The sequence below is a fragment of the Alosa alosa genome, chromosome 10 (assembly GCF_017589495.1).
Source record: "Alosa alosa isolate M-15738 ecotype Scorff River chromosome 10, AALO_Geno_1.1, whole genome shotgun sequence".
Lineage (NCBI taxonomy): Eukaryota > Metazoa > Chordata > Actinopteri > Clupeiformes > Clupeidae > Alosa > Alosa alosa.
The window spans coordinates 16,174,409-16,189,141 of NC_063198.1; the positions used below are offsets into that span (position 1 = coordinate 16,174,409).

Here is a 14,733-nt window from a genome sequence, read left to right on the forward strand (position 1 = left end):
ACTGAATATCATACTGGATATACCATCCACATCTATGTAGGCTATCAGATCTATCTTCACACACCGATCTGGTTATGCTAATTAAAGAATACTTGACGTTGCGCAAAACGCGACGTGCCCCTGTACAGTGGTCAGGGAAACCCCTAGTGCGGACCTGCCAACGCCCGGCACAGAGAAACAAACAGAAAGGATACGGTAAGATGAAAAATGTTATATTGGAATATATTGTTGATGTTTATCAGTGAAAACAGACGACGTGGTCTGAATATATCTTAGTGCGTCACCAGTTCTAAAATGTGAATGTGTATGATGATTTTAGCTCCACATTATTTATGCCAAATGACCGCAGCTAATGTTAGCTTGCTAGCTAGCCAATATGCTAACAAACCAGCGTTAATATTATCGCTAGCTTGCTAACTGACGGCAAAGGAAGCTTGACCAGGGAGATGCTATGAAGCTGTCTCTGAAAAGTCGTCAGTTTTAACCTTAATCGCTATGTTTTTACGATACATAGTGTTTACCAAAGATGTCCAGAGTTATTTAACTTAACGCCATTCCCCAAGTCCCCAAATACATGAATTGATATATCGCCGCTAACGTTAAGTCGACAGCGAATGCGGCATTTGATCGAGCTACTTAACGTTAAATAGCTAACGTTAACATAAACTAACGTTAAGCCAAAAATGTTCGAGGCCGTCGTCGGATTGTAGCCAACATTGCATTTAAACCAAGGAAGAGTCGTTACAATCTTGTAAATGGCGTTCGCAAAGTTAGTTAGTTTAGACCAGATGAAATAGATAGGAATCTATTCCTGTCTAGGGAGTAACTAACAGTTAACGTCAACCCAGCGTTAAATGTATCCTAATCAAGGCCACTGTTTTTTGGTGACTTGGCTAACGTTATCGATATGGTTTTCAGAGTAACCGGGTTATTTGTCATGTTTATTTTAATACGTGTTTTAAAAAACGATGAGGATATCCAACCCGAAACGTACAAAATTACTAAGAGACGAAAGAAACGCTATGAGCGCAACAGACAGATTTTGGTCAATGTATCGACTGGGCATTAGCCACACCGGAAGAAACACAGGCCTGTGAGCACTAGAACACTAGAACACTAGATCTAGGAAAGAGGGGCTAAAGAGGAGCAGCTAGTTCAGTTCTTTGGCCTATCCGCTCCTAGTTGTGATGAAATAGTTAACATTAATATTTACATTTTCCGAGAGATGCTGTTGTGTATCATTGCTGATATACTGTCTGAATGTGGATTTTGAACAGAAAGCTACTTTTGTGAGGCTAATGTAATTTAGTACTTTTTTCATGTCAACTTTCTCATCAATCTAACTTCGATTTACCCATCGCATTGGGAATAATATTTAAGTTTAACTAATACTTCTACTTGTGTCTGATGTTAGGACTAAAGGTGTTGAAGATTATGCCTTCTATTCATGCTTGAATTTGGTGAGGATACCCCTGGTGTAGAGTGGAAAGGGTGAAATGATTGCTCTGTTTTCGGATTTTGGATGTGTTACACAGGTTTCAGTTTCGGATATCTTTCGGTTTTGGTTGACTTTCTCTGACATAATACTACAGCATGATGAGTCTTGGGGATGAGAAGCTACAGAGTTTTTTTTTTAAACACTGTCCACTTAACTGAAGCTTTCATTGATAAAGCTTTCACTTAACTGAAGCTTTCACTGGTTTGTGTCAAAACACCTCCAATAGCCTTCACTGTAAATTGCTTGCCCAGAGATGTTAAGTGTGTAAGAAGACCTGTGTGTTAAATCGGTTAGGAAATACAACTTCCTGTTAGGCCTGTGTTCTGTGCCATCACAGGAAAGGCCCTTGGGCAGAATAGAAGTGACAATAAGTTATAGGTATTCTGAAGCAATAGACTGTTAGACTTTTGGTATAGTACAGTGACACTGAGGATTCTGTCTGTTACCTCTGTTGCACCAGTTTGAACTGTGGTCATCCAAAAGTTCCTTAGAAACTGTAAATGAAAAAAAAAGGTCTAATTGGTTTAAGTGGTGTCTTTTTTGTGAATTTAAGTGATTTTTTTTTTTGTGACCTGACATTGGGGTGCGCAATATATTTAGTCTACGATAATATTGTGATTGATGTTTTAACAATGTGCAAATGAATGTTATTTACATTTATTCATTTAGCAGACACTGTTGTCCATGTGACTTACATATGTCAACGATATTATTATTATTATATTATATAATTGCCTTGCTCAAGGACACAACGGTGGAAGCCAGGAAATGAACCCACAACTTTCATCCTACTGCACGCTATCCCAGCTCCTTAACCATGACACTACCGCTGGCCACACATTATCGAGTATTTAAATAAAAAAAAAACACTTGAAAACATTAAGGCAGCTACAGCACTACACTTTGGGGGCATGTCCGTGAGGCCCCATGTTCATGCCCCCAGAGTGCTTAGCAGCTTTAACTAGAACTAGCAACTCGAGCTAGGTCAGGGGTCGGCAACCCGCGGCTCCGGAGCCGCATGCGGCTCTTTAATCCCTCTGATGCGGCTCAGCTTTTGAAAATAATAATGAGTAGGCCTATTTAATTAAAATGTATTTTATTTTAGTTCGTAGGTCTATCTGAGTAATAACTTCCCACCTCACTTGACTCCGTAACCGTAGCCTGCACAATATTGTTACATTCGCTGTTCGTTGCCATGTCAATATCAAACAATATATGGCGTTATGGATATATGACAGTTTTGCGTGGAGTTGCCCTTAAATGATGACAGCCTCAATTCTTGCATGAAACTTCACCTCACTGAATATGAGCCAGCCAGAATCCAAGGCCATCACCAAATCTAATCTCTGGTAGGCTTAATGTTCAATTTTTTGCCAATGACATGTCAATGAAAATTGAGTGTTGTGTTGTAAACTATGATGTTACTTTGCATACCAAAGGACACTGGGAAAATAGGGGGTGATGTTTAGCCTACATGGGAAGTCTAATTGGGCCTATACTTCTGTCATTCCACTTTACATTTCAAGTTACTTGCACATTACTTTTAAAACTAGTAGAAAATGTATTAAAAAATCCTCTGTTGAATGAAAGTAACTTTAGGCCTACGTTAAACTTTTTCTTGTAACCTTGCTCTTCTGAGATTAAAAAAAAATAAATTTGATAAAAGTGGCTCTCCAGGCAAAAAAAGTTGCCAACCCCTGAGCTAGGTAAAACCGATTGTCGTGAAACGGAGATCTATGTAAAAAAAATCGCCAGATTTCTCCTTTAAACATTAAATGCAATTGGAGAGATATGCTCTGTATATCTGCTTAGTTTTAAAGTGAATCCTAAATAAAGGTTTGAAAGGAACTTCAGCTTGAGACTTTCTCTTCGGAAACTGTTATCCATCTGCTCAGCTAATGTAGCCGACTAGACCAGCCCACACACAGGAGTGGGGACAGAATTGGAAATGTGTCAGAGTGACAATGCATTGGTTGATTTGGTTGAAAAGTCACAGGTCATTGATTATGATAATAATGATGCTATTCATAAATAATGAGCTGTCAGTAACCCAGACCTTTAAAACACATTTTTAAGAATATCGTCAAATTATCGTTATCGTCAAAATCACAAAACATATAAAAAATATTTTTTTTTTGTCCATATCACACACACCTGACATATGATTGTGTTGTTGAAGCCAACTCTAGTACTGCTGTCTGTGCTGATGGAACCTATTCAAGTTTTTGTGTGTGTGGTGGTGGGGGTGGGGAATTTGCTTGCGAAGTGGCAGGCAATAGCAGGAAGGCTGATGAATGCACCATCAAGCTGTGGCCATTGTTGTAGTGATCATGCTCACACTCCACGCAGTGGTCAGATTTCCTGCCACTGTGCCTCAGCTCCCTACTGTTCCACTATGGTCAGGGTGATGGAACTCAGAGCTGAGCTACTTTTAAGTTTTAATAATGGAATTCCAGTTGGCCACCACAGGCCAGGCCAGCCTCAGTATTTCATAAAGTGTTTGAGTAATCCTTCACAATCCTTCACAGCAAGTAGCCTAAACGTTCACATGTAGAAACAGAAGACGTAAGCATGTGCAAACGCACACAAAGAGGCTACATGTCAGTGTTACTGTCTGGCTATTTGTCAGATTGTGATGGTGTGCTGATGTTGTTCATGGGCTCGGCTAGAGGGCTAAGTGGACATGGCGTATGAATGCTCTTTGAATGTGGGTGGGGCTCCCGGGACGTGGTGGAAGTAGTCCAGACATGCTCTACTCCCCCTGGTCTTGCCTGATCCATCTGCCTGCTCTCCTTCCCAGTGGCGACTGCGCCAAACCCTCTCTGTGTCTGAAGACGGATGCTTAGCAAAGTACCTGCTGGCCCTGCTGACCAACAAATACCTGCATTTGATAGCAAATAAGGTTTGGTAGGGCAAAAACAAGTCTATAACCATAGTAGAAGTATTTTGACCTAAAAAAGGGTCCCATCATCCTTGTTTTAAAGGCAGGCACTTTGACTGTTAATTAACTTGCAGCATAAACTACATTTGCTGATATTGCCATAGCATCATATGTCACATCTCTTACGGTATTTGGGATTTTTTTTTTTTTTTGTGTGTGTTGTCGCCAAGAGACGCCGCGATTGAATGAATGTCATACCACCAAATTCACTGTAGGGCTCCATGGGTGAATATGAATGCGGTGACACACAGCAGTGGCTTCTTAGTCATTTTTAAATAAATGAAGCTCTGCCCTGCACATGTCAAATCCCTCTCCGTCACTCATCTTGCATTTGTTGCCCTTATGAATAGTTAGTTTGCTTCAAGCTTTAGCTAATGTTAGCTAATGTGCATCAACAAACTAATATGGATTTGTTTTTTAGGTCCTTTTCGATGAAAACCTCTGCTGCAAGAAAGAAACTACTGTGATTATGTGCTTATTTTGAACCTGAGCTTAACGATTGGTCAATTTGCAATGTTGCTTGCATGCTCACAAAGCAAATGCTGCTTAAAGGAGTTGAACATGGTCACACGCTGAACAGAATGGGAGGTAGACCTCTCAGGCCACCAACACAGCATTGTTGTTATCCTCTTTGGATGTGCCATTGTCCGTGTCTCCCCCACATCAGTCCTGCAATGGGCGTCGGACCATTAGCCTACCAGGCGATGGTTCGTGTCCAGAACCTAGTTTCACAGGCTCATCCTCTGTCCCGGGGCTGAGTTTTGTTTATTGTGTTGTGCAGGCTAGAGTCTTGACTGCACCCTCTGTCGGCAGTGTGCTTGTGGCAGCCCATGTTTGCGTGCCTGCCGCCAGTCTGCGTCAGCTCCTGTTTGGCAGTGACCTACTATCCAGCCCGAAGAAGGGCCAGACTGAGGGGAGTGGTGGTGGTGGTGGTGGTGGTTGAGGCGGGGGCAGTAGGGAAGCTGGTGCTCCAGAGGTCAGTTGTTTCCTCTGGATTTTCCCCAGAGTAACAGATGTGGTTTCTCCTCTCCCTTGATCTCTGCATTCTGTTGTTTTGAATGATGGATGCCATAACCGACCAGAGTTTTGCTGTTTTATTTGCTCTGCAATATAAGAAACAAAAGAAAACAAATCAGGCACGGAGGAAGCCAGGTGCATCACAGCCCCTCTGCCTCAGGACAATTGCAAAGGGGTCAGTGCTTTCTCTGCATTTTCCTCTGGCCATAACTGCCATAATTGTCACCTTGTTATGCCTGCATCGTACGCATAGAAATTCCCTCAAATATGACAGATTTAAAAACACACACAATCCACATGGTAGGACAGATGACGTTTGTGCCCATGCACACTGTTAATGCCATGCTGATGCACAGTTGCACACACAGGCTGTGAAGCCCCCATTTGTTTCAGCATATGTGCATGTCCACAGTTAGACCTTTAATAGATGGCACTGCTCCCATTGTGCTTCCGGCATCCTCTATAGTCTGTTGCATCCTTTGTCGGGGAGTTGTGCTCTTTTGTTTGTCATAAACAGGAAGCTTTGAAGTGAAATCCTCCTCCTTGTGCGTCAGTTGTTTAGGGCAAAGGGGGAGAAATCAATGGAATTTTATATGGTTGTGCCCATATATAACGTGATATTTGTCATTGTAGAAAATGCCCTTCTGACCTATTTGGAAGCTGCTAGGACAATACAATCAATTGCTTTTTAAGTTCCCTTATCACATAGGTGGAGAAATCGCTTGCTCCAACAAACACTTCCTGCTTTGGTTCACAGAAATTTGATGGCCTGAATGTTGCCGAAAATATTGTAACATGGTATTAAATATTTAATTGACCAATTCAGCACAGGCTAATTGCGTGTTTAGTACTCTTCACATATTGATATGGTGGCATTAAAATATTCCCATTTCCTGTTAAAAACTATCCAGTTGACAAGTGGAAATGCGATTCACTTTGTTTGCGAGGCTTTTGCAAATGTTGATAGAATCCTGTGGCTTAAGCATCCGTCAACCCTTCTATTTAGGCATCGTTCACTAAGTGCTGCTAAGTGTGAAGTTGATAAGAGAAGGAAGTCTTTGCGTAATATTGCATGTCAACATAGGAACCACTCACAACTCATTGACTGAAATACAGCCAAAGGGTTGTGTGTCATCATTAGTCAGTATTGCAGAAGTAGGCTATAACTATTACCTAAGCTAGTGATGTAGAAGAAGTCAATCATCTTCAGTCAAAAGAAATATTGTGGTGTTAAATAGTTGTTAAAGCTCCCTCCTCTGTCTTCTCTTCCCCTGGGCAGATCTTGAATGAGAGTAGTCGACCCTGAAAGAGCACAGCTATGCAGACGATTAAGTGTGTTGTGGTCGGTGATGGTGCCGTGGGTAAAACCTGCCTGCTCATCTCCTACACTACCAACAAGTTCCCCTCGGAGTATGTCCCAACGGTAAGCTTGTGGCCCTAGATCTCTGAAGCTTGTCTTGCCATCTTTGGGTACCACTGTTCTTTACCCTCATCTGATCACTGTGTCCCTTCATGTGTTTTGTCCTCAGGTGTTTGATAACTATGCAGTAACGGTTATGATCGGCGGGGAGCCCTACACTCTTGGGCTTTTTGACACTGCAGGTATACATCTCTGCAATTCTCCTATATGTCTCATATGGGAGTTTTGCAGTACGCCTTCACACACACATTGCCCTCTCGGCTAACTGGACCAGGCTGAACTGAGTGATCAATTTATATTGGATTATTATACGGCCTCTGCTTTGCATCTGGGTCCTGTTCGCCCTGTTAGGACTTATTTTCCAATAATGACTATCAGACAATATATTATCCCTTGTAAAACTATAATTGTGAAAGCCAAATCTCCAATAATGGCTATCTTCCAAGCTTAGGTCAGAAATCCACTCATCTTGACTAGGACGGTAGGCAACCTTGAGAAACCAATAATCTGAGCATCATAGCTCAATAGAATCGTCATGTACATAGTTAATTACTCATTAGACACCGATGCCAGAAGTTAAACTGTGGACGGATAAATAATACATGGCACACATAGTGGTTTTGTTTGCAAAGTTAACTATACTAGACTACTTATTTATTCCCCACTGGTTAGTAACCCTGTTTACACTTGCATCTAAATCCCAAATAGATTTGAATTGACTATGGCTGTAAATAGGTAATTTGTTGAAGACCAAAGGAGGGGGGGGGGGGGGGGTCAAAAATAATTTCTCTTAGATTGGGAACCCTGAATGTAATATTATGTTTGACCTGACTCTTAACTCCTCTCTCTTCTCTCCATAGGTCAGGAGGATTACGATAGGTTACGACCTTTGAGTTATCCTCAGACAGATGTGTTCTTAGTCTGCTTTTCCGTTGTCTCGCCCTCCTCATTTGAAAACGTCAAAGAAAAGGTTTGTGTGTCTGCAGTACTCGATGAGAACACCATAAACTCTAACTGTTGCTCCATTTTAGTGGTGCTGATGATGGTCAGAAAGACCTTACAGTCTGGATGCACCCAGCAGACTCATGATCTGTCACTTTGAAGGTGTACCGCCACACCTGTGTGATGGGAATGTTGGAAAATGAACGTTCTAAAGAATATCTGGGTTCATTGAATTCAACATAGAATTTTAGAACCTTGAATTGTTGCGGAATGGAATCTACTGTTAGAATGTTCAAAAACATTTAAAGGGTCATTCACACCAAGAACAATAATGGTAACTATAACCATAACGATAAAAGCGTTCACACTGAACAACGATAAACAAAGTCTCTACTGTGTTAATGAATGTGACTGCTAAAGTTTGATGGGTTCTGATTGGCTATTAGCTTTTTATTGTTCTCAAAATCGCTCTGAAAGTGATCCCCAATGATATTGTTCTTCATGTCGTTAACGTTATAGTTCATGTCGTCATTCATATTAACGAGAACGATATTTGTTTATAGTTATCGCTATTGTTACTGGTGTGAATGGGTCTTAAGGGTTAACATGTTGCCTTAATCTGTTCTTTCTGGTCATGCTTGCATTAATTCTGCCAATATTTTTTACTTCACATATTACTTTCATAATTGTATGGGGTTATAAAACCCAAAAAAGTTCCATCAAAGAAGTTTGAGTGTGAGTGCCTACACTACGCTATATGAGGAAGTGGTGAAGAGATAATGGTTAGGTAGAAGAAAAACAAGCGGCTTTTTTTTACTGGCACAGATCCAGATGTTGTATTAAAATCTTGAAGGTGTTCTAAGTAAAACCACAGCATTCTTCAGCTCATGAGTGGTGTTCTGCTGTCCCTGTCTTCAGTGGGTCCCAGAGATCACTCACCACTGTCCAAAGACCCCTTTCCTGCTGGTGGGCACGCAAATTGATCTGCGGGACGACCCCTCCACCATCGAGAAGCTGGCCAAGAACAAGCAGAAGCCCATCACCCCGGAGACGGCTGAGAAGCTGGCCCGAGACCTCAAAGCAGTCAAATACGTGGAGTGCTCCGCCCTCACACAGGTGCGTTTGTCCCTGAGACACACACACACACAAACAGAAAGCAGAATGAGGCAACAGACAGGGTGTTGCTATTGTCTCTGCCATCTGTGTGTCTCTCACACACTGGTTTCGGCACCAGTCACAGCCAGCACTAATCCAAACTAGGTGGTAGTGTAACCTCTTGTGTTGACTGCATGGATTGGGCACGGATTAGGAGGCGGGTGTACCACAAAAAGACTAAACCCCATGGGGAGAAGCGTCTTTTGCTAGCAACTTCTACACTGTCTGCATTGCTAACATGCATAGTTTAAGTGTGCATCAGCCTGTCCCATCTAATTAGTACAAACAAATACAGGTAAGTTTTTTTTTTTTTTTTTCTATCACTTCATTTCTTTCTCACTTTTGAAAGAGACATGGTACTAACTACGACAACAATTAAAAACAAGAAAGTGGAGACAAGAAAGCATGTTGGTGTAATGCTCAGGCACTGGTGGTTGGGGTGTAATGCTTGGGAATATTGTCTGGTGCCTTTCCACTGTTCAACCAATTTTTTTTGAGCACGGTGAGTGAGCCTTTATACTGGCATTTCCGCTTGCCTGGGCTTTGTCGCAGAATAATTGCTGGCTGAGCCCAGCGTGATTTCCTTGGCACAGTTAGATGACACAGCTCGGTGCAGAAGAACCAGTCTGTTTCATGGTTCTTGCCCCCACACACACACACACACACACACACACACACACACACACACACACAATTTTATCCAGTGAGAAATTAAATATAGTTGTTATCAGTGACAAAACCAGACCAAAATTTAATCACTACTGATGCAGTGAACTGACTTAGCACGGCTGTTTTAGGGATCTAACAGCATAGTTGATTAACTAGCACAGTGTGCAAAAACACAACACTATTTGGCCATGCATGCCCAGCATCCAAAAAGCCTGAGGTGCGTTCAAATTCGCAAACGTTTGCTAACAGTTTTCCGCTAGCCTTGAGTTTTCGGGGAACGTTTGCGAACAATCGCAAACAATCTGAGGAAGACATAGTTCTCCGCGAACATACAGTGGGACTGGACGCGAGTTTGACGAAGGCAACAATGCAATTATCGTTACAATGAAATGTTAACACTAAATCGTTCAAATTTAACTAATCAAAAAATACATGTTCACCACGAACGTTCACCACTGTTTGCCGAATTTGAACGCACCTCTGGTCTAGCTCTGTGTCTACAGTATGTCATGTTTGATATTTTATTGAAATGCAAAGCAGACCCATAGCCTGGCACATTTCTGTGGACATTCATATCTCAGTGGGGAGATTAACCTATTCAGCTGCATTTTATTTTACACTGCCACTGCGCCCTTCTTGAGCTGATTACTACATATCCTTCTAGAAAAGAAGAGAACACAAAATCAGGAATGGTGTGAGCTGTCAGATTCTGGGTGCTCATCTTCAAATTTGTTGTAATTGCTATCTTGTCCCCTGAAGAAGTTGATGATGTGCATGCATGGTATTGTTTTGGTGCATGCTGAAGGTACTGAAGTCATATTATAAAGTAGATATAGCTGGATGAACAGCAGCAAGCTCCAGCACTGGAAGCTGATCTGAGGGAGGGTCTTGCACATGCTTAACTGACACATCCCTCTTTGAAGAGGATTAAGAGCATTTCTTGGGGGTTGGGGTGCAGGCAAATCTGACTGTAGGCCGTCTTCTTGGCTCGCTTTGTTCTCACTTCTTTCTTTCACACAAACATCCACTGCTTCAGTCACCGACTAGATGCTTAGTGTGCCTAGTGTCCTCTGTCAGCATCTTGAGGATAATCTTCAGCACAAACCTGATTTCTGCCTGTAGTTTCTACCTCAACTGAATGTACTTAAAATGCTTTGTAGTTTCTCTCTCGGCCTCCCCCCCTCTACCTCTGTCTAATGAGGTGTACACTGTTAAGCAGCTTCATTTAGCTTGCTTCTCTCTCTCGTTTATTTCTTTCTTTTTCTTTTGTTCATTCTTTTCTCTCTCTTGCACTCTCTCTCTCTGCTCAGTGTTTCCCACACATAACCTTTGCTTTGGTGGGACTCCATGGTGTATTAACAGCAACTAAATGCATTCCTAGAAGCATTATTTTCTTAGACTGCAGTTCTACGCCACTCGATTTGCATTTAAGACTTGTGGGAAACACAGATGTACAATCTGAAACTCCACTATATAGTTCTCTCTGTCTGCTTCTAACCTGTTCCGTAGGCTGAGTGCTAACATTGGTGCTTTCTTCTTTCTCCTCTCCCCTCTGTCTTTGTAGAGAGGTCTGAAGAATGTATTTGATGAAGCTATCCTAGCTGCCCTTGAGCCACCAGAAACACAGAGAAAAAGGAAGTGCTGTATATTCTAAGCCTGCTTTCTAAATCCCCCTCTCCACCCCATCCTCTTCCCTCCTCCCAAATGTCTGCTGCTTCCTTTGGTTTACCTCCTGTTCAGAATGATTTCAGCTCCTGAGTTTCCCTGGCACTCCCCACCCCACGCCCCATAACAAAACTGTGCTGAAATGTGAACCACGTTCATTACCAAAATTTATTTTTATTTATTTATTTATATATATTTTTTTTTTTTGGGGGAGGTTGTTTTTGTTGTGTTTTCTTGCTGTGGTTTTGGCCTTGCCTTGTCCTTTTCTGCGTTTGGTTTTTTGCTCCTCTCTTCCTGTCTGAAAGCATTTCAGGGCACTCCGCCCCACCGCCTCCTCTGCACGCCAGTGCTGAGAGCCGTACGCCCAGTGGGGACGACCTCTCTGCGGTGCCTAGGGTTAAGAGAGTGTTTGTGTGTTGTGTGTGTGTGTGTATGTGTGTATGAACTGTCCGGAGGTACCAATGAGGATGTACATTTCCGTTAACGACCTGTTTGCCTTGTGTTTCTCGGGTTTGAGTATGATTTGAACAGAGCTCACCAGAATTAAAGGGAAGTAGTCCAATGTTAACACGACGGCAAGCTGCTGCGCCGCCACATTTCCGCTCTTAAAGCAAATTTTTCAACTCATTCCTTTACGTCGATGTATTATTTACTACTTTGGCCATGTATCATAGACTATGATATCAGAATTATGTATGGCTAGACTTTGCTATCAGGATTGGTTCCCATCCAGGGATCGTGTGGAGAAATAAAGTATTAAAGCTCAGTAATATTTAAAAATAAAAAAAATCTTGTGAAATGATTTGTGACATTAATAAAGGTCAACATAAACATTAACGTGAACTGGTGTTTATCTCTTTCTTGCATTATGTGCACATTCAAAACAGTATCTTTTTTCAAAGTTGGGTTTGTGATAAGAAATCCCTGATTAGACACCACAGAGATGGTTAAATTGCCCTATGCATTGAAACCTGGTGTTCCTCAAATTCCTCTCCAAGTATTTCCTTTTGTATGTGGTTTTGTGGGATATGTTTTTTGTGTGTCTGAGCCTGTGCTCTCTTGGATGTCCACTTTCTTGTTTTGTTGGTTTTGGTGTACCCCCAAACGGCTGGTTGGTTTCTGCACATCTCAAAACAAATCAGTCTAAAAACTCTGCAATTGAAATCTGCATACCATCACACACATTCTCCCTTTCTCTTTCAAATCCTTTTGTAGTGATTTTCCTTTTTTTGCCAACAGACAGTCCGCCCATTGGAAATCACTGTCTTCTGTCTTTCTGTGTGTGTCTTTTTCATCACGTGTTCGTTGTCTTGTGTTAACACAGTGGTCTGGTTACCACCCTGTTTCTCCCATCCGCCCAGTACCCCAAGTCAAAGGGTGCCCTATCATGGTTCGCCGGAACACGCCGTTTTGTTTTTCTTTCTCTCTCTCTCTCTCTCTCTCTCTCTCTCTCTCTCTCACACTCTCTCAGTGTCTGTAATTATGATTTCCTCCCTCATTGAGCCTCCATGTCTCTCCCCTTGCTTTGTGTTCACAGAAAGGACTAAAGAATGTTTTTGACGAGGCGATTTTGGCAGCCCTGGAGCCCCCTGAGCCCAAGAAGAAGCGCAAATGTGTTTTGCTATGAGAACCCACTCACACACACTTGCATCCACACACACATACACATATGTACACGTGTACACACACACACACACTTACAGTCAGACCCATACGTACATGTATATTCACACACATCCTAACACTTTGTTTCCCCTCACCTCCCCCCCAACTCCCTCCTTCCCTTTCTCTGCTAAGGCTGCCCATCAGCTTTGCTACCCTAAAGCAATTTATTCCTAGTTACAAGTGTTTATGGTTGTGTTTTGCTTTGCAATGAAGTTTCAAACGATGGCCCTGTGTATGCCATAGTGGACAAAATAGACACTTTCTGTTTTTGTTTTTTTAAATACCTTTTTTTTATTTTTAGTCCCAAAAACATTTAATAATGACTGAGATTTGATCTTAGCGCTGCACTTCATGGTGAACCTTTTTGAGTCCTTGGCTTGAGTCTTACGGTCAGGGGACTGGGCCAGTGTCGGTGGAGAGCTCCGCAGATTCTTCCAGAGCCATAGCAGAGGGTTCTGAAGCCAGTCATGAAATGCACCCGGTAGGTCTGACTTACAGCTTGAACCCTAGTCTCTATGGCCCCCCACCCCTATCTACACATACCCTGGGTTTCAGCTAGAGCCTCACCTGAAGTGCTTGCAAAGCTTTGTTCCTGTATTATTATTATTATTATTATTTCTTTTAATTTGCCAACACCTCTGTTTGAAGGAGGAAAGATGTCTTGAGTAGTCAACTGAGTGACTAAACAAATGAAACGCTTTATTTGGGAATTGGTGTTAAGTGTCAGAGAAAAAGTTGTCTTCTCAAGCAGGAAGAACTTTCTAACAGTGTTAGTACAGGAGGTGTGATCTATTGCATTGCCAGGGACCATGGAGGCGTTAATCCAGTGAGCCATGGGTGATGTTCCTGTGCTGTAGATTAACATTAACAAATAATAATGTAAGCTGACAAGTCATAGGTTCCACTTTTTTATTATTTTGTTTTCTTTCTTTCTTTTTGTCTTCAAATTTTTTTTTTTTTTCATGTTTTGTTTTTCCGTCTTTGTGCTGTTTATAATCTTATGAATTTATTTTCTTTTCAATTTGTTAGGAGCCGGACTCCTACCAAACTCTGATCCACCTGTCAGTCATTTCAAATAATTACAAGAATGAAGAATACTAAAAGTGAAGTCCTCCCTCCAGAGCCAAATGTTGCTCCACAGGTGGATCAGAGTCTGGGGGACTCTAGCAGTCGGTCATGCAAACTTTTTTTGGGTTGTTTTGTTTTTGTTCTGTTTCGTTTCGTTTTGTTTTGTTTTGTTTTGTTTTGGTGGAAAACCAAATTCTATGTATGAAGTCTGTCTTGTATATGCATTCTTTTCAAAGATATTAAACTTATACCTTAATTGCCTTTACCAGATTTCCCAGGTATTCTCTGAGATGTTCGAGATATGGTGTCTCTGTCTGAGTTTTGGCTGTAATTCTATACAAGAAACTACAAGTTGAAAATATGAATAAATAAAAACAAAAAACGAACATTTTTATTGACCGTAGTAGTAGTAGTGGTAGTGGTAGTGGTAGTGGTAGTGGTAGTGGTAGTGGTAGTGGTAGTGGTAGTGGTAGTGGTAGTAGTAGTAGTAGTAGTAGTAGTAGTAGTAGTAGTAGTAGTAGTAGTAGTAGTAGTAGTAGTAGTAGTAGTAGTAGTAGTAGTAGTAGTAGTAGTAGTAGTAGTAGTAGTAGCAGCAGCAGTAGTAGTATTGTTGAGAATTAGTAGGTCAAGTAAGCCTGAATGAAATGTATTTCATTTGGTTGACAATTATTAGGCAGTAAAATTGATTGAATT

General features: G+C 41.6%; 1 protein-coding gene across 3 annotated transcripts; it reads left to right on the top strand.

The window, feature by feature from the left end:
* The first annotated feature begins 87 nt into the window (after positions 1-87).
* cdc42 (cell division cycle 42) lies at positions 88-14,305 on the top strand. 3 transcript variants are annotated; one of them, XM_048254304.1, is made up of 6 exons: positions 88-195; positions 6,736-6,879; positions 6,986-7,058; positions 7,737-7,846; positions 8,737-8,934; positions 12,845-14,305. In XM_048254304.1, exons 2-6 carry the CDS (start codon positions 6,775-6,777, stop codon positions 12,932-12,934), a joined length of 576 nt encoding a protein of 191 aa, XP_048110261.1. In that variant the 5' UTR covers positions 88-195; positions 6,736-6,774; the 3' UTR covers positions 12,935-14,305. The 3 variants fall into 3 exon arrangements, with proteins under 3 accessions (XP_048110261.1, XP_048110262.1, XP_048110263.1); XM_048254305.1 differs by lacking the exon at positions 12,845-14,305 and adding an exon at positions 11,207-11,485; XM_048254306.1 differs by lacking the exon at positions 88-195 and adding an exon at positions 5,611-5,631.
* The last annotated feature ends 428 nt before the right edge of the window (positions 14,306-14,733 follow it).